We start from the raw sequence: 27,283 nt of genomic DNA on the forward strand, positions 1-27,283 counted from the left end.
GTATGTTAAGCTTCTAATATTCTTTCCTCATGGTTTCCGAATAAATACTTCTTCCTCTTTTGTCTATTGGCTGCCTCTATTATTGTCGCTTTGCTATCACTGATGTACATTCTTCTGTCAAAGGGCAGTGAAATTCAGAGTTTAGTGAAATAAAACCTTTTTTCTTTACAACCTCTTTTTTTTAAAGCAAAGTCCAGTTAATTCTTTTCAGCTAAACCTTTCTAGCTTCAGGAAAAAAGTAAGAAATGGACTATAATCTTGTTTGAAACATAGCACTGACTTTAGGACTTGAAAAAAAATCAGTTTCAGACTTAATTGAAAAAGAGACAATGAAAGACTATAGTTGTTTCAGGTGTTAAGAGAAAGGAAAATATGGGGTGTTAGCACACCCTGTTTATAGCAGATTAATTCCTAGATGCAATTCTCCAGGCATAAATTTCTTTTAAGTTGATAGTAGGAGGAATCCCCCTCCCCCAATGACTATTGATTGTGATCTGGGTTTAAAGGAATGAAAATTACACAAGCATTTAATGGTTACTTCTTTCTAAGACTGGCACTGAGGTAAACCATGTTATCATACAGTCAAATCCTTGAATTTGAAGTGATTTTGGAGATCAATTATTTTGACTCTTTCATTTTGTAGGAGAGAAGATTGAGGCCCAAAGCATTGGTTTTGGAGTCAGAGGACCTGGATTTAAATCCTTCTTCTGACACTACCCGTTTGACCTTGGGTGAACCCTTTAACTTGGTTTGTTGCTTTACCTATAGAATAAGGGTCCTAGAGAAGTAGTCTCTGAGATTCTTTCCTTACAGCTGGAAAGCATCATGTCTTCCTAAGACTTGGACACAGCGATGGATGCATCCAGCTAGTTTTTGCTACAGGGACTACGGTTCTGGTCTCCTGACTTCCTAGTCCTTTGTTCTCTCTATTACCAAAAAAAAGCTTTAATGATCATGATTAATAAAAGCATATTAGAATAAAAATATTTTGTGATGCTATGTATGTGATAAATACCTTATTCTGCCTCAATTGGACTAGATGGTTTTTGAGAATCCTTTTGAATGTAGACATACTAAGAACATGAGTAGCAAAGAACATCTGATATTATAGTCAGTTAGAAGCAGAAAATCCTTACAGATCATTTAAACTAACTGTCATATTTTTTAGAAGAGGAGCTCGTGTCCCAGAAAAGTAGAATTATTCAAGTGATCACCCAGACAATGTGGTAGTGAGTTGGAACTAGAGGCAGACTATTGAACTTTCTACTCTACAACACTAAGGCAATTGTTGCCATAATTATAAAAATTATACATTGTCAGTAAACTGTTTAATATTTTTCTCAATATATTGGGGTATCCCTAAATGTAGCCATGAGTGGAAGAGGCAAGACAAGTAGTAATTATGCTTGTCTTAAAATATTCATTTAGTAAAATTCACATTAAGCTGTAGGAAGCAGACCTCTCCACCTTTTTGTGCTAATAGACAGCAATCAATTGTCACAATTGTTTTTTTTTCCTCCTCTAATCATTTTATAGGACAAGGATCTTTTTTCTTGCTCTGTTAATGATTACTTAATAAGACTACTTAGATTATAGACTTGGTATGCACTTATATTAATTGTAAGAATTTAATGTTTGATGTTCTATTACATTTACAAAATGTGTTTTTCATGAAAATAAAACATGTAAATATAAAAATCTTTCCATCAGTGTGCTATATAGGCAAATTACATAGCAAAGTAGTGTCCACTAGGACATCCTTTGTATGTGAGAAAATAAATTTTACCATTAATGTCTAATAGATCTAATAATTGTCTTGATGGATGAAATTCATTTTAAAGCTAAGGAAGGTTGATCACTAATGATCTTGAGTCTGCCTTCATCAGTACAGTATTGCTAGATAGTTTTAAGATTCAAAAATGTCAGTGATATTAAAATAGTTTAAGCAAATGATCCTGATTATTAGCATCATAGGATTTAGGGCTGAAAAAGACTTTAGAGGTAATCTAGTACCATGCTTTCATTTTCTGTATGAGAAAACCAAAGTTGAAAGGGGAGAACTGATTTGGTTGAGGTCAAACAAGGAGTATTTATATTTAGTAGAATGGGGATTTGGACCTAGATCATTTTCCTACAGAATCTATGCCCTTCCCATTCAACCATACTGCCTCCTTTTTATTGTCTTAGTAAATAATAAGTTCACCAAAAGGAAATTATATCTCTAAATTTGTAAAACATTGGATTTTTTATTACTAATATTTCTATTTGAGAGTAAAGATGTTGCTGCCTCAGAGACAATATATTCTCCATTCTGTCTTCCCCTGACCTTTATAAAATTAAGTTGGATGCCATAACTACTATTAAAACTCAGTTTAATATTGAGTCAGATTTGTATTTTCCATTCTCTGTTTTGCATTGATATTTAAAAATATTATTACATCAAAACAATATGAATACCCATACTTAGATTTATATCATAATGATTTCATGGTTTCATTTTGAAATGATAATTTAATTCCTTAAAAACAAAAGACTCACTTGTGCCTATCTGTATGAGGTAGTTATGGCTTCTAACTATCAGAAAAATTGAAAGGACATGCTTTCTATGCTTCTTTAACACAAACATAAATCTACTTCTGGTGTGACCTATTTACATAAATACCTCAAGGTCCTCCTTCTCTTCCATTTTAGTTGCCAGTATGGCTGTAATTTTCTACCTCCTAGCCAAACATGACCATTTTACCTTTGGCTTTTTTTTTTTTTTAAGATTACGTTGTGGGACCTAACGGGTCTGGCAGCTTTTCTGCTGGGTGAATTACAATCTCGAATGCTTTGGAGCATGAAATGTACTCTGGGATGCATAGCCTCAGAGCATACAAAATTTTAATTCACTCGTGGCCAGAACCCAGCAGAAAGACTGCCAGATTTGCTGGGCCACATGACAGATTCTTCAAAGGTGGGGAAAGGATTGTGGCCTGGGCAGGGTACGTGCCAGGGACTGCTGGAGAATTAAAGAAAAAGAAAGGAACTTGAGTTATATTGAAAGGTAATTGATTGAGCAGGAACAAACCAGCCTATTAGTGTGTTGAAAGTCAGAAGGTTCAAAAAGTTTAGGATGCTTTTTGAACTTTTGGAACCTTCCAGTTGAATCTTGGAGGATTTGGCAATCCCAATACAATCCTAGAAGAAAATGCATTGCTTCTAAATGATTATTTTAGTTGACTTCATTTTGGCTGCTGTCCAGGGGAAATTCTAAGAACTCTTTGTGTTCCCACTCAGAATAACTCCCATTCTTATGGGCATGGCAAATGTACCTTCAGACTTTTTGAAAAATCTAGATGCCAACCACATCATGACTGAACTGTTTGAGGGGTTGAGGAGGAAGGAGGAAGGAAATGGGAAGTAACAAACCACTTCAAGAAGGCAACAGTAAATTGTTGCCTCATTTCACTTACATATTCCAATGATGAATTTTATTGTACACACAGATGCCAAAAGACATCCAAAAGAGAAAAGTCATGTTTCTTTTTAATTCTTAACTGTAATTAGCAAGTGGTGTTCATTTTAAGTGGTGTTCATTTAACTTTTCAGTTTATGAGTCTCTAAAGGTAGCAGATCATGATGTGGGAATTGCACGCACACACAAACACATACATGACAAACACACATGTCCTAGACACATGTGTGTATATGTATGTGTACACACATATACATGCATACACGTGCATGTGTTAGATCTATTCATTGTAGATTTTCCTGGAAAAATATTTGTATTTTTAATATCTATGTTAGAAAAAAGTTCCTATTTCCACAGGGCTGGAATTACCCTGTAACTTCAAACACAAACCAAGGATGTCTCTAGAAACTTTATGTAGATACAGATAAACAAAGAGAGAAGCAAATTCCAGTTTAGTTTATTTCAGTTTAGACTATCTTCCCTAGCACTTAAAAAATTAAGGATTAATCAGAAGAAAAACTACATTTATTAACCAATTTAGAACCTATCTGGGGTAGGAATTCTTTTGACAATAATTAGACAAGGATAGCAAAAATTAATATTTTACAAATGAATGTGTATCAATAAATGTATTTTGGTGTATTATATGTTGCTATTAGTCTGTTTTATTGATGTCTTTTTTCTTTATATCACAGTCATTTCCAATCCCTCTTTCAGATTGAACCCTAATGTATTGTATTTTAAAAGCTCTTCCTTTGTCTTAATTTAATTTTCTGTCACCAAAATATCTGAGAGTTCCAAAAATAGAAGTACAATGGGTGGAATTTCATCTGTCAATGTAGGCAAAACTCAACATTATGCCAGTCCACCTTTTTTGAATCATGAAACTCAAGCGTAAAAAGAGCAAAATTGCCAACTGTCCCATTCCTGTGGCTATTGTAACTAGAGAAAGAGTTCTATTTTCCTTTTAGGACATACACTAGAAAGATCACATGGCCATTTCCCAAATGCAGTAGAAGGATGATAACAACAATTCATATTTAAATAGCTCCTCAAAGTGTGTAGACTGTGGTGTGTGTGTGTGTGTGTGTGTGTGTGTGTGTATCAAAGGACACTGATCTGTACATATTGCAGATACATAATATATCTCTGGTTTCATCAGTTTAGTGACAATCACAGGGTGGGGATCACTCTCTTAGTCATTGCTGGCAAGGTTCTTGCCAGAGTCCTCCTTAATAGACTGATCCTTCGCCTGAAAGATGGTTATCTATCTGAGAGCCAATGTGGCTTCAGAAAGGGCCAAGGAACCGGCAATGTGCCCAACTCCAGGAGAAAAGTCAGGAGCAGAACAGAGTTCTCTACACAATGTTTGTAGATCTGACCAAGGCCTTTGATACTGTCAGTTGTGAACTCTGTTTTGTCAAATATTTGTCAATTTGTCAACATTTGGTTGCCTGGAGAAGTTCATCACACTGTACATCAATTTCATGACAGCATACTTGCCTGGGTTCTGGATTCGGATGATGCTCTTGTGCTTTCCCAGTCACCAATAGCGTGAAACAAGGCTGTGTGCTTGCCCGCATACTTTTCAGCATGATGTTTTCAGCCATGTTGTCAGATGCTTTCAATGAGGATGAACACAGCATCAAGGTCAGCTACCTCACTAATGGTAAATTCCTCAACTTGAGAAGTCTACAAGCCAAGACCAAAATGAAGGGAGTGTTGGTGCATGATTTTCTGTTTGCACATGATTGTGCACTCAGTGCAGCCTTTGAAACTGAGATGCAACCAAGTATGATCGATTCTCTGCTATTTCTGCTAATTTTGGCCTAACAATTAACACCAAGAAAACAGAGGTGCTCCATCAGCCACCACCACATCCTCCATATGTGAAACCATTGGTTACAGCAAATGGAGAAGTTTTGAATGCTGTGGATCAGTCCACTTACCATAGTAGTATCCTTTCCAGGTATGTACACATTGTTAATGAGACTGACCCATTCATTGTCAGAGCTAGCTCAGTGTTTGGGAGGCTCCAATATAAAGTGTGGGAGAGAAGGAGAAGACTACCAAACTGAAGGTCTATAGAGACGTACTGACCTCATTGTTGCATGCCTGTAAAATCAGGACAATATATCAGCATCATGAGAGGAACCTGAATCACTTCCATTTGAATTGTCTTGCTAAGATTCTGAAGTTTGTCAGGATAAGATACCAGACACTGAGGTTCTTTCTCAAACTAAACTGCCAAGCATTTGAACTCTACTGCAGAGAGCGCAACTCCAATGGGCTGACCACATTGTTTGAGCATAAAACATTTGCTTGCCGAAAACACTTTTATGGAGAACTCTCACAAGGCAAACATTCACACAGTGGTCAGAAGAAGTGATACAAGGACACTTGCAAGGTCTCTCTTAAGAACTTTGGAATTAATTATGTGACAGACTCAGCATGGCATGCCCGCATCAGAAAAGGTGCTCTACTCTATGAGAAAAGCAGAATTGAAGTAGTTCTAAAGAAATTCAAGATACGCAAATTTAGAGAATCCATTCCAAATATTCAAGTGGACCATTTGTGCCCAACTTGTGATAGAATATTCTGAGGTTGCATTGGTCTGATCAGTCACAACTGGAAACACTGTAACTGGACTCTAGCATAGTAATGTCATTTTGGTTCTGTTCAAGAAAGAAGGACAACAGCCAACTGAACTTACAGTATGGGGTCTCCCTCCACCAACACAGTTTGCAACAAAGGGTGTGTTTAAAACAGCTCCTACTGGCTCTCTAGAGCTGAGTATTAAATTTTCAGGTAAATAGAAATTGTTTCTGTTTTGGCCAGAAACTCTCAGAATCTTCCCCTTCCTAGACTGATTCTTTTGTGAAGGCAAAGTGGGCCATCTTTTGCCTCAATTCTTACCTAGCCTTTAACTAGTAAAGGGGCATTGCCTCAGAAAAACTGAAACCTGGCAAAACAAACAAGCAAACAAACAAACAAAACCCGCTTTGCTTGAAAAGATCAAAGTCTCCCAAGTACATCTGGAGCCATTACCAGTTGTCTTGACCTATGACATGCCACTGGACTCTGATGACTCTGGAGGCGAGAGTGAGGCTGGTGACTATGCACAACTCTGCCTCACTTACATCTACTCCACTTGCAAATCAAGACATCACCCAACTTACATCATTGGTCCTCTTTGAGAACAAAGGATGAACAACAACAATTAAAATTTTAATATAAGCATTTACAACATAAATTGGAAACACTACAAGATATGGCTTGATTTGTTTTGTTGTTCATTTTCTAGATTTAAGAAAATGAAGGAGGAAATGTTAATAATTCAGATTACACTCAAATGTGTATCCTGCATACTTTTCTTTTGGAGCCAGTTATTAAATATTTGTCAGCAAACCACTGGTTGCAACCTAAATATGCCTTAGTAGTTAACTCTTGGAGAGTTGCTCGTGACATAGAGAAGTCAAGTGACTTGCCTAAGGTCACATAGCTGGTAAGTGTCAGAGACAGCACTTGCACTGGAGTTTTTTTCACTCTTAGCCCAGCAATTGACCTACTAAATGATATTACCTCTCTTCTATACCTAACAAGTGACCGTAGGATCACTTGAAAGAGAAGTTGAAGGTCAAAAAAGTCCAACTTCCTCATTTTAGAGCTAAGAAAACTGAGACCCCAGAGAAGTTAAAGGACTTATCTAATTTCATATAGGTAATAAATAGCAAAAGGCAGGATCTGTATGTAGATATGAATGTATAACTCCTTCCTTCATGACCCCTGATGCCCATTTCCATGACATTGTCCTACCATATTATAACTATGAAATACTTGAGTTGTAAGGTACTTTAATATGTCATTTTGTCCACTCTTGTCTTCTAACAGATGAGAAAACTGTGAGTTCCCCAAAGTCACGCAGAAGTTGCCACAGTGATGATTAAAGAGATGCCAAGGTTTAAACAACAAAATGGTAAATGGAGAAGTGGTTTGTTATAAGGGATATAGGACAAGAGATTAGATTTTCTTTACTTTCATGATAGTTGTGTCTGATTCAAATACACACTTAAAGTTAGTGGCAAAAAAAGGAAGAAGCTACCTACCTCTCTATAGAACACTAACCTGTAATTTACCACTCCTTCAATAGCTTCCTTGAAGGAGAGTAGGAATAAACTTCTTGGAAAAAAAGATTTAATGAATATCTCAGTGCTTAAATCCTATACATCATTTCTGGATAGTTTTTTTTTGTTTTGTTTTGCCTTTTGGAGAGCAATAGGGGTTAAGTAACTTGCCCAAGGTTACACGGCTACTTTTTTTGTGGGGGTATTAAGTGTCTGAGGATGGAACCGAACTTGGGTCCTCCTAACTCCAGGGCTGGCACTTTACTCACTGCACCACCTAGCCACCCCAAGGATAGTTTTAAAAAAATTTTTAGGTATCAAAAATGTCTTTATTTCCCTCTCTCCTACCACCATCCCCACTGGGAAAAAAATAAAAATAAAATCTTTGTAACATGTAAACATAACAATAAAAAACCTCAAAGATTTCAAGGTTCTAATGAGAGAATGTATATAAAGTTTGTTGCAAACCTTAAAACACTACATAAATGTCAGCTATTGTCCTTTTTTCCCATCAGCCTTGGGCTTTTTGTCATTGGTTCCTCACCAGATTTTGTCAAGAAGAATTATATTCTTGACAGTTACAAAGGCATGGGAGATAGAGCCTTGGGAATAATATTAGCTCATATTTACATGGTATTTTAAAGATTTCAAAGTACTTTCACATATGCTATCTAATTCAATCTTTATGACATTCTGAAATAGAGCAGATATCCTAATTTTATAGATATAGCTGAAGCATGTATTTAGAGCTTACTATCTGTCAGGCAAGATGTTAAGTGTTGGGGATAGAAATACAAGATAAAAGAAAGATGGTGCCTACCTTCAGCGATTTTGCTTTCTAATGGGAGAGACAAAATATAAAAGGGAACTGAAAAGTAGAGTAGGTGAATGTATGAGTGGGAAAGATACCCATTTGGAATGCTGAGAAAAAGGGGAGTGGGGGTAACCTAGGTACTTACTCAAATAGAGGTTCCATGCCAGAACTCACTAGTCAGGAAGGGGCTGCAGCAGAGACAGCATCTCCAGGATGAGAAGGGAGAGAGTTCTGGAGAGAAAGGCTAGTGAAATTAATAGAAATTGTGATTTGCTTAAGTCATAATCTATGCTTTCTGATTCAAATTCCAGTGTTCTTTCTAGTACATAAAAAGAGGTGGTTCTCTCCTTGCCCTTTTGCTTTTCCCCACTGTTTCTTTCCCATCGTTTGATTTTTTCTTTGAACCTTCCATCCCCAAAGGTAGACATTCCCTAAGATTTTGCTTTAGGCTTCTCTTTGTTCTCTTTGTTATTTCAATTACTCCTAGGCCTTCACTCACTTCTGTGCTTGACATAAAAATCTATTGGACTCTCCCTTTCTTTTAAGCTTGAACCATGCATATCCAAACGCCTACCAACCTTTCCACTCAAAGAGATCACTGATACCTCAACATGATTTTCCTGCCCCAAACCAGTTCTCTGTCTTGATATTTGTAAAGCCAAGCACGAGCAGCTTTCCAGAGGACTGCTGCTGTAAAGATTCTGATTACACAATATAGTGAACTCTCTATTTATTCAGTAACAAACTACGATAAAACATTCACAGAAAATCAAGGTACAGCATTCACAATGTTACAACTTATCACTAAAATAGCCACATAGTTTCCACCAAAGTGGTCATATAGTTTTAAGCAAAGTACATTCATTTAGTCAATCACAAAGTCCTCAATTCAATCACAAAGTACAAAAGTCAAAGTCCTCCACCCATGGAGTGCAATTAAGTTACAATATCATCAGTCACTACTTAGTGACTTGGTGGAAAGGGGTGGTGGAAAGTACAAAGGTCATCCAACCCTAGGTCACTGTAAGTTACAATTTCATCAGTTAGCATTAAATACCCAAGGAGAGGTCTTTTCATCTTGACTCGAGGCAGGGTCTCAGCTTCCATGGTTCCTCTTCCATGGTCACACCTACTGCCAAGACTAACCAATTGTCCCCTGAGTTCAAAGGCAGAAAGCTCCCAGTTCCTTGTCCAGCTCTCCATGTAATTCCTGTTCCATATTGAAGCTCACAGTGTCCAGTCCACCTCAAGTCCTTCACAGTTTTTGTTTCTGGGAAGAGAAAACTTAACAGAGCCACAACAATATCTACATACATCAAGCTTAGCAGAATTGCAGCCATATTCACACACATGGTCAGCACTATCATCTCAATTCACTTTCTTCCTGTGAAATCAACATAGATCCAAAACAGACAGACAAAAAAAAAAATGCTTCCTCTGGCAGCTCCAGCTGACTCTCAGAAGTCTTTGGCAACTCCAGCTGAATCTTGGAAGCTCTCAGCAGGAGTTTGGCTGGCTCTCAGGAGAAGCTCTGCCACCACAAGTTCTGTTCTCAAAATCAAAATCACTTTCTCCAGCCTCCACATGGCTTGCTCCAAGAAATTCTGTCTCAGTTCTCAATTCTCATTTCTCTTCTCAGTTCTTCTCAATTCTCAGTTCAGTTGTCAGTCCAGCAGGAGCAGCCCAGCCTCAAGATGCTCTGAGAGAAATTCTGGCCTCTCTCACCTGGTGCTTTTCCTTATATATGGTAGTAGCTCCTCCCTGTTCAGCCCCTTCCTATTACATCAGCAACAGGGGTTTATACCTTCTGTTTCTTAACAGAGTCTTGACATAATTAACTTGAAACTAAGTCCTAAATAGCTGTTTTATTGCAAAATACTAGGGTATCTTCAAATTACATTACTATTACAATATTCAATTTTTATTTTCTGGCAAATGGGTTAAACGACTTGCCCAGGGTCACACAGCTAGTAAATGTCTGAGATTGAACTTGAACTTAGGTCTTCCTGAGCCACCTTTCTGACCCCTTGATATATTTGTATTAGTTCTATCTATCCTTTCATACCCCAAATTTAAAACCTCAGAATTATTTTAGCCTTCTAGAAACCTAGTTTCACATCCTCTTCCCCTTACTCTTCCTCATCCCCATGTCCCATCAGTTGCCAAGTCAAATCATTTCTGCTTCCACATCTTCACATGTGTCTCTTTCTCACTACTCTTATGACTGCCATGTTACTTTAGATCTTCATCACCTTTTTGCTGGACTATTGCACTAGTATTTTAATTGATTTTTTCCCTTCAGTCTTTTCCCAAAACACAGAGCTGTCAAAGACATTCTCTTTAAGCATAGATCTACTAGCTGTGTGACCTTGGACAAGTTACTGTGTCCTATTTACCTCAGTTTCCTCATCTATAAAATGAGCTGGGGAAGGAAATGCCAAAGCACTCTAGTATCTATGCCAAGAAAAGCTCAAGTGAGGTCACAGAGTCAGACCTGACTGAGACAACTCAACAAAAACCAAAATAAATCCTATACATCATTTCTGAATAATTTTTTAAATTATTTTTTTCAGTTATCAAAAATGTCTTTTTTCCCCTCTCTCCCCTACCACTAAACTTACTGGGGAAAAATAAAAATGAAACCTTTGTAACAAGTAAGCATAATAAAAAAATTCACATATAGGCCATGTTCAAAAACACATGCCTCACTCTGCATATTTAATCTATCTCCTTTCTGTGAGGAGGAGGGCTACATTTTTCATTATCCATTTTCTTGAAACAAGGGAGATCATTGTGATGATGAGAGTTTTTTTAGTATTGTTTGATTTTACAATGTTAATGCAATGATATAAGTTGTTTTCTCAGTTCTGCTTGCTTCACTCTGCATCTGATCACCCTTTTTTAATGAACTGCTATGATCATATCACTCCCCTCCTAAAAATTTCAGTAGCTAAACTGAAAATTTCCAGTATCTAAAAAATAAAGCTCTAACTATCGTGGCATCCAAGATCCCCCCTTTGTCTGAATCCAATTTACTTATCCTGCCACATCATTTACTACTCCCTTTCACATAATCTATTCTCTAGCTAAACTGGACTTTTCAGTTTATGCCCTGTATTTTCAAGCTATCATGCCATGTCTCACACTATCTCCTAACTTGGAATGTTTTCCCTCCCACTTTTGCCTATTGGCATTTTACCAATTCTTCAAAGTCCAGTTTAAATGCTACTTTCTCCAAGAAGCCTTCCCTGATCCCCTACCAGATGCTGGTAGTTCTTAGAACATTTTGTATCTCTTCTATATTTGATCTCTCTCTGCTTTGTATTGTTTTTATTTGAGTATAAATAAACACACATATATGTAGGTAATACCTATATGTGTATTCTTATCATTTCCTATTATGTTGTAAGTTTCTTAGGGCTAGGGGTTCTGTCTTATTCATCTTTGCATCTCTTTTAACCCAGGCACAGTCACTTACTTGTGGTACACACTTAAATCTGAAGAAGAAAATGACAAACTACTCCAGTATCCTTACCAAGAAAACCCCATAGATAGTATTTTCCACCGGGTCACAGAGAAGCTGGACGTGACTAAATGACTGAATAACAACAACATACTTAATGAATTTCTATGAATAAATAAATCCAGTACAAAATCATCTCTGAGGATCATCACTTAGATTAGGGGAAACAGGAAAACCTGAGAAGGGTAGAGATGAGATCAAAGAGGAGGAAACAACTTGGGAAAGCATTTTGGGTCATTTTTCTCTTCCACTTTTCTCCTCACCAAGGCATGAGTACCAATTTCACCTTCCTCCAGTAGGGGGAGGATTTTGTCCCCAGTTCACATCACTGAGAACTTTAGGGCTGGGAAGTGACCTGCGTGCACTTTACCTTACTTTTCTTCTGTGTGAACCCAAGAGCTATTGTATCTATGTACACATGAAGCTAGACAAGATGTTTAATCAACAAATAAGTACTGAACATCCATAAGCATGGATTCTCTAGATTTTTTGAAAGAGGTAAAAGACATATAGGATATAGTTTGTACTATCAAGAACTTTCCAAACTGGGGAATAGGAATAAGAATAAAACTAACAAACATGAAATGATTAGAGAATGATGCAGGACTGAATGTAATTAAGGGCTAATGTAGTACAGATTTTGAAGCTTAAAGAACCAGTCTATGAGAGTTAGTGTGGTATAATAATAATAAATAATAATAATGAAGACAATAACAAATAGCATTTATATAGTGCTTTTAAGATCTGCAAAGTGAAAAGCATATGTTAGTTAAGTCATTTGAAGTCCACAAAACCCCTGTGAGGTAGATACTATTATCATCCCCATTTTACAGATGAGGAAACTGAGACACAAAGAGGCTCAAAAAGAACCCTGCCCTTAGCATTAGATGTCTTGGCTCTGGGAATCTCTGTTTCTATAGAAAAGTCAATTAACCTCTCTGAATTTCAGTTTCCTCATTTTTTAAAAAAAGGATGATAATACTTCCTTAAGATGTTGTGATGAAAGTATTTTGTAAACTTCAAAGCACTATATAAACAAGCAATTTTTTCAAGCCAGCTGTGATATGCTAGAAGAAAAGTGAATTTCAGATTAAAAAATGGTTTTGAATCCTAGCCCTGCCACTTACAAACCTCATCAGCTTAAACAAGTCACAGTTTCATCTGTAAAACCAGGATAACAATGACTGCACTAATACTTACCTCATTGGGCTGTAGTGAGGTTCAAAACTTGACTTTATAAGACATAAATCACTATGCAAATGTGATCTGCTAGTGCTATTTATTATTATTCATCAAAAGAGGAAAGAATGTTGGAAGAGGAGAAAGCGGGTGAAAAAAAGAGAAGAGAGGGGCAGACAAAAATAGGGGCAAAAATGACAGCCAAAAAGGCAACCTACACAGTACCACTGCAATCAGTGTCTCTGATTGTTCCTCTCTAATGTCCAGTCTAAGAGGTTGCCTTATGTGTGCTGGTTTGCCAGGGTCGCTTTGGGCTTGGTCTTCTCAGGCTCTATTCTTTTAAAGTCCTTGGGGTCAGCTCAAAAAAATGACAACAGCAGCAGCAGCAGCAACAACAACAATCACCCTTCCAAAGTACTGCCTCTTATAGATACAAACCTTCAAGCTCTATAAAAGGTCACTGGGGTATTGGTTCTGTATTTATTTGGCCCCTTTGCTGATGTTCTTAAGGGATAGAACCTAGGGAAGAAAAGGGGAAGTATCTCATGTGAAATGAGTAAGGGGGAGTGAGGATGACCCCAGCAGTTTGTCTTGCTGCTGTTACTTTCAGGGAAAACCAACAGTGATAATATTTTTATCTGAGTGATAACTGTGCAAATATCACCATATCACTTTTCAAACCTTGAGAGTCAGGTTGGTTCTGACCCAGCTCATGTGGGATCAAGTATTGCACTCTTATCTAATTCACTACCAAGATAAATAAAGGGCCTTTGAGGAATTAGGTTGATCCTGGAGTGGACCTTGGAATTTAGTTTAGTTCCAAGATGGGTTTCATGACACCTCAAGCAAATGGATCTCTTGGGTGAGCCACTGGATACATACATTTGTTGTTAGACCTGGCATTAATTCTGTATTGCCCAATTACTTCAAGACATGAGTGATATAAGCTGACCACCATTTGGGAACGAAAGACACTTTCCAGACTTGAAATCATACTCAATTTGGATTACCTTCAAATTGGCATAGAGAGTCACAGAAAGTGAATTTATAAAGTTAAAAGATTCATAAAATTTCAGGGCTGGAAGGACTTTATTCACAACCCTGTCCAATCTCCTCATTTTATAGACCAGGATGCTGAAACTAAGCGTAGCTAAGTGACTTGTCCAAGGTCATAAAGCTAGTTAATGGCCAAGCTAGGACATAGCTCCATTTTTCTATTCCTGCCTGAAAAATGCCCTTCCTATTCTGCCATAGTTATTTCCCAAGTTTGAGTATACAAGATCTCACTGTCCCAGAATAATTTCCTTGAATTGGCTGCATTTATGCCTCTATCTCAGTTCTTTAGCCACTGAGCTCACCATGGAAAAGTTTCTAGGGCCCAAGCCTACTATCTGGGAGTGTGAAGGATAAAAGGATGTTGATTAGATATTAGCAAGTGATACCTGGCATTATTCTCGTGGCTTATGGTCAGAGCTGTGGTTCTAGCTCAAATCTTGCTCTTTTCCGGAGCGTAAGACCCATATTTAAATGATAATCTGGGATGTGCTAGTGTGAGAGAAAGAGGATTTCCCCCCCTTCTTTCAAGCAAGACTTTTTGTTCTGCCAAGTCTCCTTTTTCCTTGGTCCCACCTCTTTGGAAAGAGAGCTGTGTATGCTAGCCCTTGAATTATTATTTTTTATTTAGGGGAGTGAGGTTGGGAAAAGGGAGGACACAAATCGTCTTTTTTCTTCTGAGAATCCCCTTTTGCAGTCTACTTTTGAGCTTTGACCTTGCTTCTCTTTCTGGGGAAGAGGGAGAGGCAAGGCTCTGTCCCTGCCGACCACCATGGGGGCAACCGGGGCATTTTCCCCATCTAAGCACCCTCTCTGGGCACACTGCCCAGCACTGCCTGCCAGCTGTCCTGGGACTCTGGCTGAGGGGTGGGGGTAGGGGGGGCGGGAAGGGGAGTGTCTTAACCTCACAGTTGGCACTAGCCCTTTAAGACCAGCTCCCCTCCCCCGCCCACGCCACCCCTTTCATTCTCCTGACAGGTGTTCTCCCAACTCTGGAGGCTCAGGATTTTGGGGAGTGGCTGAGCCAATGAGGTTTTAGATTTGGGGGGGGGGGTGGAATGGGAGAAGGGGTGTGGCTAGTTGGGTCAGAGCAGAGGCGGGGTTTAAGCCACCAAGCTGTGTCTGTCTCTCAGTCCCTCGTACCGTGGAGGGTTTTTCTTCTCGCAACAACACCCCCCCCCCCCCCCCCCACCCCCCCCCCCCCCCCCCCCTCCCCCTTCCATTTTTTTTTTTTTTTGAGTCTTGCTAATTTTGCCAAGCTGCTGGTATCGCTGCGGCCGCTGCCGCTGCGAGAGAAGGGGTAGCGCTGGAATTGACGCTCGGAGGCTTTAACTCGTACAGCCGCTGGACAAGTCTGAGGAGCTCGGAGTAGGGGTGAGGAGAAGAGGGCAGGATCCGTGGGAGACGCCAGAGGCTCCCCTCCAGCCTCCCCCGACTCACACCGGAGGTGTAGGGAGCACCAAAATAGGAGAGAGCAGTGCTGTCGGAGAGCGAAAAGCAGGAAATCTACCACCTTCGTGCAAACAACTTTTTTTTCCTCTCTCTTTTTTATTGTTGACCAACCCGAAGGAGCTAGTTCGAGAAGAGAACGATCACTGGAGGAAATCTACTCACAGTTGAATCTCAACTGGGACCGGGAGCAGCGCAGACACACACACGCGCACCTTCATTCACCTCCATTCCTGGAATAGCCGGCGCGCACATACACACACACACACACACACACACACACACACACACACTAATACACCGTGTACCTCTCTTTCTCTCTTCTCAATACCCACTCGCGCCTATCCACATCCATCTGAGGGATACAGTAAGGGGATATGCGATTTGGACATGTAATTGTCGGCAAAGGATTTGAGACTTCCAAAAAATGAAGCTGGCTTCAAGACTGTGGGTCTGTGTGAGCCTTCTCGTGGTAGCCTGGACCCTCCAGCCCGGAGCTTCTCAGTCAGGTGGGTCGCAGTCTCTCCTTTTCTATCACTCTCTCTCCAGCTGTGGAACCTGCTGCTGTCTGGGTGATTTGTGTTTGTGGTCTCCCCTCCCTCCCACTTCCCGCCTCTATTGATAGATCGTTTCTAGGCTTGGAGAAGATCTGAATTTGTATGATTGCCGCCCTCTGTATCACTGCCCTCCTTTTTTCCACCTCCAACTTGCTTGTTTTCCCCTCCTTCTTCTAGTGCGTGCGTGGAAATCACTGTGTAACCCCTTTCTCCTCCGTTCCCCCTCCCCCTTCTTTTTTGCTCTGTGGGTTAACAGAGGGCTTAGTTCTTTCAGCCTGCTTGTCTAAGACGTAGAAGACGCACACGGAATATCCCAATCAGCGCAGGCAATTTTCCTTTTTTCCACCTCTCCTGCTCCCCCCCCCCCCCAAGAAAAGAAACAATAATTAGGAGTTTTGGCTATTCGGGGGCGCTAAAAGGATAGAGGATCAAAGTGGCAAAAATTGCCTAGATCCCTCGGTAGAGCTCCTGGCCTTTTGATTCCTAAGCTCCTCCTGTGTTTATGTCCGTGTGCGCTTTTGAACCTGCGTGGGGGAGAGAGGCAGGAATAGGTCTCTAACACAAGTCACCAGTGTTGACATAGACAAGATTTCAGACTTAGTCCGGATACAGTCACAGCACACAGCTGCTACCAGAAAAGCATCCTTTACTTAACACCAGCCGAGTCCTTGTTTTTATCAGGAGCTGATCTCTTAAAACTCATAACCATCGAGATCCCCTTTCCTTTACAGCTCCCGATAGGGTAGAGGGGTGTCTGGTAGCGAGTATAACAGCCAAAAGGCTTAGCAAACTTTATTCACGAGAAAAACAGCCACATTGTGTAGGGTTAGATCCCCATCAGAGTTCCTCCTTCTAGTGTCTACTATTGACCGGGGTCTCTCAAACTTCGCGTTTAGCACTGAGGCTGATCGGATAGCTCGTCCATCACTTGATCCTCTCTAATCCGAGGCGAAACGGGCACCACTGTGCGCTAGCTGTTGGTTGGGCTGCTTAGCCTCAGGTAGCAGGGGCACATGAATGTAAGTGAACAGAAAAGGAGGAGGGGTCTGAGGAGAGCTTAGTGGCAGGGTCTTTGACAGGACGTGTCGTGCGAGTGAGCTAAAAGTTTCTGACACTTGAGTTTCCCAGATGATAGGAATGGGAACGGGGAGATGGCTCATCAGAGGACTGAGTAGAGCCAAAAGGGAAGAGCGATGTCTGAGATGGCCAGGGGGTGCCATTTGGACAGCCGGTGCTGTTTCCTGATCTGGCAGCAAGTGATCACACTAGAGATACTTGATGTAGCGTGGGAGGCTGACTGACAAGATAAAGCTTCAGGGGTAGGAAGAGGGGGAGGGGTTAAGGAGAATGCTTTAGGGACGCCTATGGTGTCCTTGTGACCTTAAGGAGAAAAGGGCGCTGCTGAGTTTTCTTACTCCCTACGCCAGCTTCCTCACCTCCCTTTCCTCTCCCGCCTTCTCCTTCAAGTAAACACGAAGTTATCATCAGTCGGGCTTTTAAATTTACCCTAGAATTCCTAGTCTTTGCCATTTATGTGCAATTGCCAAATCCAGCACTCGGGTCACCTCCGGAATCACCTCAGTGCGGTTTGTAGATTTTAAGGCAGCCTCCTTCCACTTCGTCTTCCTACCACGATCCTCTCCATGTTTTCCTCAATGAGTTGATTATGCAGGTTGACCCATTCAAAAGCAGTTGAGGCTGACATATATGCTTAGCCGATAGGAATTTCTATGAGGCAACCTAGTGGGGGTTTGTCTGGTTCAGCCTCAGCCATGGGGACCGCCTCTCAGTCTACAGCAATTTGGTATTAAGTGTGTGGCTCAGGGGTTGAGCTATTCCTCAAAGCTCTTTTCAGAATTTCTGTAAGGAATGTAATCCAAATTAGTTCTGCAGCTGTCCTCTTCCTCATCGCAGTGCACACCACTTCTCTATACCTCCCCCTCTCCCCCCCCCCCCCCCCCCCCCCCGAATCTCTGCTTCCCTGCCTTTGGAGAATTGTCATAACCCAAAGTGAGCCCTTTCTGGAGTGTGAGGTTTTGCGTCCCATTGTTATTCGGGCTGTGACTATGCACTTGAAATTCTGGTGATACAAAGGCAAGCCCCACTTGTTAAAAACACAAAGTGTTCTAGATGAAAGAGCGGGACAAAGGAAAGCTGTTTGGTGTATCCCTCTTAATTGCAACGAGAATACTAAAGGTGATCATCCAGATGAAACCGCTACTGCCCTTGGATGCTGGTTGCTGTTTTTTTTTTTTTTCTTTTTTTCTTTTTCCAGACCTGGGGGGAAAAGTTCAGCTGATCTTAGTGTACTATTACAGAGCCTAGTTATTGTCTAATCAGCGCGTATGTGTGTGTGTCTGCCCAAGTAAATACATATTCAGCTCTCCCACCCCCAACCCCCAACCAATCCCGGTTAGCAGTCAGTAGCAGTTTGAAGGAGTTTGTTTTGGTCCAAATGAGAAATTAAGTGCGGATAAGTAAACTAAGCTGCCAGAGGGCGACAAGATGTTGAGTGAATTGCTTTTAGATGAAACAAATTAAGGAAACGAGGGAAGACAATCTGCTTCTCGCATTATTAGACACGCTTGGAGTTCAGGGGAAAGTGGCATATTTTTGAAATGCTAATTTCTTAAGAAGCAGAAGGAATGCACCTTATTTACTGGTCTATGTGAATGGAATAGAAATATTGTCCTTTTTTGATCGTTATACAGATCTTGAAAACATTTTCCCCATTAGATAACTGTAACTGAATAAGATTTTCTGTTGTTTTTATTGTGATGGAAAAAAAGAAAATTTAAGTTGTAAACAGACAATTCTTCAGTATTTCTGTTCCTTTATCACTCTCTCCCTACTCCTGAGACATTACATTACAGGGCCACTTACATTTCAAGAATAAATCTTACACCACCCATGAAGACAATTCCAAAATTTACTTGCATTTTTCCTTTGAGGAAGGAAAAACAAAGTGCTACCTCAGTTATATTGAAAGAAAATAGATGATAGTTGCACTGGAGTGCCTGTGTAGCTTAAAAGATAGCTAATGAGTCAATACAATGCGTGTTTCCTACTTTCTAGGACCTGGTGTTTGACTTAGTTCTCTTTTGGGTCTCTAGATCTATAATGTTTCCTTCATATTTGAAATGTTTGATAATACTGGCATCTCGCAAGCTTTGATAACTTTTACATTAAGTAGAAAAAGTTTTTATGACATTTAAGTTGGGTAAGATAAAAGAAATGTGAAAATATGCTTTCATAAGGCATTATTTATCTAATTCTTTCCTACATATGTTTATGACAAAAACACATCCATGTACACATTCACTCTTTTCCTTGGGATATTTGGAATGCTTAGATACTCCATAAATGGAATGTTAGTGTGGATTTATTCCACCTTTGCAAATCTTATAAATCAATTAATTTTAATATACAGTGCCAATTTTGGTGAAAAATGTTATTACTATTCACCGTTCTGATGATGAAAGTGGATGGTTTTTGGACTTAATGCTCCAAACATATATTTTCCCAGATAGAAGGGTGTATGTGTATGTATATTTGTATGTATGTATGTATATGTATATACATATATACATACACATACATACATATATATGCACATAAACAACATAAATATTTTTCCTTCTAAATATCAGTTAAAAAATCAAAGTTTGTAGAATATGGAGTCACTTCTTTATATACAAATATTTTGTTTGGAATCCCAAAATATAGCTTAATTTAAAATTGTAATAACTTGTTTACTTAATGAACATTTCTAATAATTATATTTGAAAACAATGTCCATATTTAGTATCTTACAATTCTTGTTATTATTTGATAATATTCACATTTCATTCATAAAGTAGGCTTAAACATTCTCCATTCAATCTTTGTTTTTTTTAATAGAAATACTATTTATCATCTTTTGTACACATTCTGCCCCTACATTACTCTTAGGTATCTCTTTATCGTTTTTTAAAAAATAACTTAATTTTATACATGGAAGAATATCTGTAATTGCATTCTTTTTCTCTTTTAAAGTGCATTCTTTTTCCTATGTTTTTCCTAACAATCTTCTACTTTGCCATTGCTGGCACCCTCAGAGTCAGTTTCCATTCTTCCTTTCTGATAAATCTGATATGGCTGGTTGACTGGACAATCTCAAAGCCATTCCATTGCCCGGATTTATTCCTCAAAGAAAATAAAAAGGCATCGATCCAGGGTCACTTGCACATTTCTGAAGCACTGACTCCAAGGCCCAATGCTTCCTTAAGGAAATCCCCAGCTCTCTTATTTCCTTGGCCAAAAAAAATAAAATAAATATGAAAGAAAGAAAAGAAGAAGTGTAATAATACACTCCCTAAAACTAAAAGGGACAGAAAGCACTATTTTCATTTTAAATGTTTCTGAGGTTTGAGAATTTTTATTTCAGTATTGGTTGCCTTTGTGAGATGACCACAGTATGTCACAAACTGGATTTGAGGGCACCACACGTACAATACTCACAAAGTGGTTTCTTTTTCATCATTTGGAGTCAGTTACTGGGGAAAAAGTTGTGTAGATTCAGAGGAAATGGGAGCCTTTTTAATTTAATTTTTCATTTTTTTATGTGCTTCTGTAATTTCTAAGTACCTGAAATTGAACTGAGATATATCATCAAAAAATGATGCTGTATGTCCTGCAAACTCATAGAAACTTACTCTACAAGTTAATCATCTGAAAACTGTTGGCCACTGATCTTACTGTTTTGAAAGATGCTATAAAGCAGAACTGCTAATATTTACAATAAAATTAGCTTACATTGTTTCAAGCCTACAGCTGTTATGCAAAATTAATTATGTCAAGTATTTCCCCCCATTATCTCTCATTCTGATCTGCTCAGCCTATTATGCAGAATAGGGCTTTCTCACCATCACTGACTTTTCTTCAGTTTTATCAGATAGCCTCAAAGAAAACCACTTATGCTACCTTGCTGCTGATTCTGTTATCTAATGCTTACTTTCTGAAATATCTTATATCTATCTATATATTAAAGAACTGAATTGAAACTTTTATTCATGGTATTCCCTAATACAGTAATTGACCAGAGTTCTCGGTTTGTAATTAAAAATAATTCCCTCTTGCCCTTGGATTTTTTTTAATAGAAAAAAAGATCAATATTCCTTGAAACTGCAGCTATTGTTCACAATTTGATGGAAACTATAGTTTCTCATTTCATGGCACAGTGTGATGTAGGAGATGGTCAAGTGGTTTAAGTCAGGATTTCAACATTTTAGAGTAAATTCCTTTAGTCACTTCTTAATACTTCGAGGAACCCATCTGTTATCTTTTCTGCTTAGCCCTTTAATAGTGTTTCTTTTCTTTCAAAACTGATTCTGAAATGTTTCAAGATAGTTAGAGAAGTTCTCATTTTAAAACTAAAGATAATTGATAACCTGATATAATATATTAACACAGGGGACCTTGTGTTAGAGATGCACTCTCAAAAGATGTGTGGGTTTAAAGGTCAGGCTTACTTTTTTTTTAATCAGTTGTTTAAAAAGAATATTTTTTGAAGACAACTTTTCACTTTTGCTAGATACAGGGACACAGAAGAACAAGGGCTTTCATAATAGTCTTATTAGTAAAATGTATTTAACCTAGAAGTAATAATTAGAGACCAATAAAGAGGACATATAATTATTATAGGAATTCAGAGGAAAGTCAAATTAACCTGGGTTATAGAAAGGGGAAAATTTAGTGAGTAGGATTTGAGAATGATCAGTGATTTTCCCTAATAAGTCATATCCATATAAACAATAGGGACTTTCAAAGGGTGATTGATACAGGTCCTTCATGTACCAGTTTAAAAAACCTGAATGTTTTGCCCTTGAGGGTGTAAGAGTACAACTGCATTTTGCAAAGATTTCTAAATCTTGCCAAGTGTTATGAGTGATAAAGGGTCTTCCATCTAAAAAGAATCCTTATAAAATCAGCTTTTATGTAACATCTAACAGGATAACTGACATCTTCTTAGATGTCATTTGGTGATTTACAAAACATTTCTGATTATCGGTGAAATAACAGTATTTTGTCTCTAATGGGCATCTGTCAATGTGTTACCTTTCTTTGGGGCGGTAGATTAAGACATTTCTAGAAACTATGTCATCTCATTTAAGATGCTAGGGTGAACTAGTTATACCTTCATCTATCGGGCTGAAGGAGTTAACAGCTTCTGAGAGTACCTACCAATGCCCAGTGAGGAATGTATTAAGGTTAGACTGCCACATTGAGTGCCTAGCTCTTCTTTCTGGGATCGCTTTAAGGCTCCACAGGCCCTTTTCTTCTCAATCCCCTTGAGAAGAAAGCAGAGATCAGGAATTAGTTTTGTAAATCAAGAAATTAGAGTTTGGTGACATGGATTCTATCTGTTGAAGAGCAAAACATCTGTTCGGCCTTCCCTGACCTGGTTGTTAGCTAACACTACTGACTCAAGAGAGCACACACACACACACACACACACACACTGTGTTTGTGTTGCTGCTAAACCCAGTGACAGTGACTCACTCCTCCCTTTTTCCTGCCCCACTGTGGTATTTAAGAAACTGGTATGAGAAAGATGCTTCTGGCCTTAGTCCTCTCTGCCCTCTGGCTCACCCCATCTTTGTTCCTTCTTGGGGGCTCAGAGCCATGAGAAGAAGCTTCTCTGCAGTGTCTAGCACTAAGCAACCCTCCACCTGTTTGTTACATTGTCTTTTTCTCTTTTAGGTTTTATTCCCCAGAGCTTCCCTTTTGTACTGCCTATTTATCGAAGAAACCTGAACCAGACCACCCTTATATTCTGGACTTATTCTGATTCAGGATTTTAAGGTCACAGTGAAATTTCAAGAAGCTATGCTGTAACTTTTTTTTTTCAGTTGTTACTATGAATGTGGAATGCTATTATGTAGAGGTTTATTTTGTGAATTCTGTCCTTTATCTCTTCTCTGAAAGAGCAAGTTGTAGGGAGGAAAAATTGTAAATATAGTAAAAACCTTTATAAAGCAACCTACTTCTATTTTCTATGTCTTTCAGTACTGATATTAGAAATGTCTTTCTCACTATCACACAAAGTATGATACACATTTGTGTCCTGACATCAACATTTTAATAGTATAACTTTTAAGAAAGCAAAGTTACACATTCTATAATGGTTAAATGTGATTAAAATTAATCATCTTGCTGGTTTTCTTACACAAATGCATGTAGTATCAAGGCCATTTTCTCTGCAATGTTGTACCAGTGTAAAGTGCACTTTATGTATGTGGATGGGGTGAGGTGATGCATCCAAGGTTGGGTTTGAATCCTTGCTTTGCAATTTCTGCTGACTCTGGGAATCTGGGCAAGTCAGTTATCTTCTTTAGACTCCAGTTTCTTCATTCACAAGGAAGGAAACAATATTTATCAAGCACCTAGTATGAGAGTCACTGTGCTAGCCACTTTACAAATTTTATTTTATTTTATTAGTTGATCCTTACAACAATCTTGGGAGGTTAAGGGCTACTGCTGTCCCCATTTATAGTTGAGGACATTGAGACAGATAGATGTTAAGTGACTGATCCAGGGTTAGTGTGTTAGAAGTAGTTGGTGAGTGTGTGGAGGTGGTTTGAACTTAGGTCTTCCTGAATCTACGTCCGACACTCTATCCACTTTGCCATCTTGCAACATCGTAAGTATAGTCACATTTGAATTAGGTGATTTCAAAGGAATCATAGGATCATAGAATTAGAGCTAGAAAGTGTCATTGAGTTCTAGTCCAATTTTCTCATTTTTTTTGCTTTTTTTTTTTTGGAGGGCAATTGGGTTTAAGTAACTTGCCCAAGGTCACACAGCTAGGTTTTTGTTTGTGTGTGTTAAGTGTCTGTGGCTGGATCAGAACTCAGGTCCTCCTGACTCCAGGGCCAGCACTCTACTCACTGTGCCACTTAGCCACCCCTAATTTTCTCATTTTACAAAGGAGGAAACTGAGGGGAGATGAGTGACTTTCTCAGGGCCATACAAGTAGTAAGCATCATTTGAACCTAGGTCCCCTGAACTTTCCATCATAGCAAAACACACCTTATAGCCAGCTCCAAATCTTGTCATTCTATGAAACAAGATCTATTCCTGACTTTTCTTTATCCTTTGTATTTGACACAGACTGGAAATTTGTCTTGGACTTTTTACTCTCAGAATGTGGATGTTTTGATTTAAAAAACCATACTTGTTATAAATAATGAAATAATGTATCTGAAAATCAGTGATTGCAGAACACGGAACATTCGTGTAATTTATGAATAATGTCTTATTACAATGATTTAAAGGCAAAAAATCAACATGATTTCAAATCACATCTTTAAGGTATAAAAATATCAGCACAATGGGTAATAATTTCCCAGTTGTTAACTCACTTCAAATTTAGCAACCATCGCCCCTAGCAAAATAGAGAAAACTTAAAAAAAAATTTACTCAGAATTAGCTAGCAAACTGAAGTTACTGGTATTCAGATATAATTCTTTAGTGGATTAAAAAATGTAAGGGATGAAAACTATATCCCCCAAACAAGAGCTTTGGAGGTGAGTTAGAAGAAAAGATATTTCTTGTAATGGTTTGGTGAAAGTCACAGTTATTACTCTTTCTGTACTTACTGTAATGGTTGTGGCCTGAATTAGCACACCATGAGCTAGCGAAGTAGATAAGACAAACAGAAAGGCATGTAGCTAATTTTGTTTAGCAAATTGAGATCTGATCCATGTTATTTTATTTCTACAAGCTGACTCAGTCACTCTTTGTAATTTACACATGAAGTTTCAGGCTCTCACAGTTTAACAGCTTTCTCATAATATTTATAGGGCATATAAAATATCTTCCTATAAAATAAATATTATATTTCTCATTAGTGAGATAAAGAGTGATGTGAGACATGGATAAGAAAAAAATAATGTTTAAAAACACTTCAATTGCTATTCATCAAACTATTCTTCTTTTGGTCAGATGTGATATTTTAAACAGGTAGTCTGCAATGTTCCAGGAGAGTCTATTTATATGTAAAAGCTTTATTTCAATATTTTAATATTGAATTTCAATATTTCCAAACCTATTATTTCAATAGGTTCACATATGTGGAGTTGGAAGGGACCATGTGGCTTAACTGGTCCAACCCCTTCATTTTATTGGTGAGGAATTTGGGGCATTATAATCAAATCCTTTCATTTTGAAGATGAAATAACTGAGGCCTAGAGGATGACCTGCACAAAGTCCACATGTGTAATAAGTGGTGGCAGAGTTGAGATTTGAACTCTGATCCCCTAATTCCAAATACAGAGCTCTTTCTATTAGGAAGATAATTGTTCATTTGTTCAGTCGTGTCCAATTCTTCATAACCCCATTTTGGGGGGCCATTTTGTCATTTCCTTTTCGAGCTCTTTTTACAGATGAGGACATTGAGGCAACCAGGGTTAAGTGATTTGCCCGGGGTCACACAGCTAGTAAGTGTCTGAGACCAGATTTGAACCCATGGATCTTCCTGATTCCAGACACTGCATTCTATCCACTGCCCCACCTGGCTATCGTGAAAAGATAATTAGCAAGCACATAAATTGTGCCTTCATTAACCCAGATCCTTTCTGGTAATATGGCTGATTTTTTAAGAGCTCTGACTTGAGGAAAGTTGGATCGCTAGTTCAGTTTGCACCGGTGAGAGGCAACTGAAGATATCCCAGAATTTTAGTTTGTGTTTGATATCCTATTTCTCTTCGGGAAGAAGTATGATAATATATGACAGATATGATCATAAATGCTAGATCTACTCACAAGGGTAGCAGGAAAGGGAAGGAGAAGGGAATAAGTATTCATATGGTGCCTGCTATGTGCCAGTCACTGCGCTAAATGCACTATAAATATTATCTCATTGGATCCTCCTAACAACCTTATGAGGTAAATGATATGATTATCCCAGTTTTGCACTTGAGGAAACCAAGGCAAACAAGTTAAGAGACTTGTCCAGGATCATATAGCTAGGGGGTGTCTGGGGCTGTGTTTCAACTCTGTTCTTTACTCCAGGCCACTTTACCATATAGCAGGTGTGTTTTACCTATTTTTAAGTGATCCAGGTTGGGGAAAATCTCTTTCATCTCTTCTTTTTATGATGATTGAGGGGAAGAGTCCTCTTTCTCTCCCCTCCCCATGTGAATATCGACATTGAAAAAAATCTATAAAACTGGGGGAAACTGTGTTTTAGATTGAATAACTTTGTAATTTACAGCTGTAACATACCCTGAATAACTCCGATTTGGAAGCTATTATGATCGTATAGTCAATAAAATCAATCAAAATGCTTAATCCTTCTGTGTTCTTCCTCTGACTCAGTGTATAACTCTTCCTCACCTTCTTAGATTCTCCCTCACTGATATCTATCTGTTACTTAACCTTTCTTTCACAGAACCTTGGCTCTGCCTTGGGTTTTTCATTCTTTCCACCTATAAATTGTCCCAAATTATCTTATTATTTGTGCCCCCTCCTTTTTTTCCTTTTCCCATTTAATCTTCAAATCCCTTGCCTGATTTCTGATTAGTTGTGCTGGGAATGTGCTTCACCAGGGCTTCCCCAACTCTAGGCATTCTCCTCATAACTAATAATAAACCATGAAGCTTTGTGTTATTTAATCCTTGGAAGCCTTCCTGTTGAATTACTAATCTTAAATACTGTTTTCCCCTGTCAATAGTCATCAGTAATCTAACATGGAACATATAATTCTGAGACCCAGGTATTTTCTGTCCTTAGACTGGTCTCTAGGAATGCAGTAGACTTATCAAAATAATGGAGAGATAATGACTTATCAAAACTGGACCAGCCCCCTGAACCCCGAAAATGACAACTATTTAAAAATAAAACAAGCCTAAATCATCAAAGATATTAATGTCCTTTTAATCTTAGCTTCTTTACATTAGAGATAAATACTTCATGTTCATCTGCATAGACTCAGCAGGAATTAATATACATTGAACTTTGGGAAAAGCAGATTTTGCTCAGATTATGGAATCTACAGCCTCTGAAGAATATTTGCAGAAGTTTTTTCCTGCATTCCTTTTTGAGTAGAGTATATAAATAAATTTTCTCTGGTAAATGGCCATTGAT

The 27,283-nt window shown here is 38.6% G+C and overlaps 1 protein-coding gene across 1 annotated transcript in view; it reads left to right on the plus strand.

Moving 5' to 3' along the window:
- Window positions 1-15,243: 15,243 nt before the first annotated feature.
- The window catches only part of ERBB4 (erb-b2 receptor tyrosine kinase 4), a 1,413,192-nt gene continuing 1,401,152 nt past the window's right edge, over window positions 15,244-27,283 (plus strand). The window contains exon 1 of the mRNA XM_069075217.1: window positions 15,244-16,108. Within this exon, the coding sequence (XP_068931318.1) occupies window positions 16,027-16,108 (82 nt within the window). The 5' untranslated portion in view covers window positions 15,244-16,026. The remainder of the gene's footprint in view (window positions 16,109-27,283) is intronic.

The sequence above is a fragment of the Petaurus breviceps genome, unplaced genomic scaffold (assembly GCF_028583685.1).
Source record: "Petaurus breviceps papuanus isolate PSGF00001 unplaced genomic scaffold, PetGlider_PUasm1.0 90903, whole genome shotgun sequence".
NCBI lineage: Eukaryota > Metazoa > Chordata > Mammalia > Diprotodontia > Petauridae > Petaurus > Petaurus breviceps.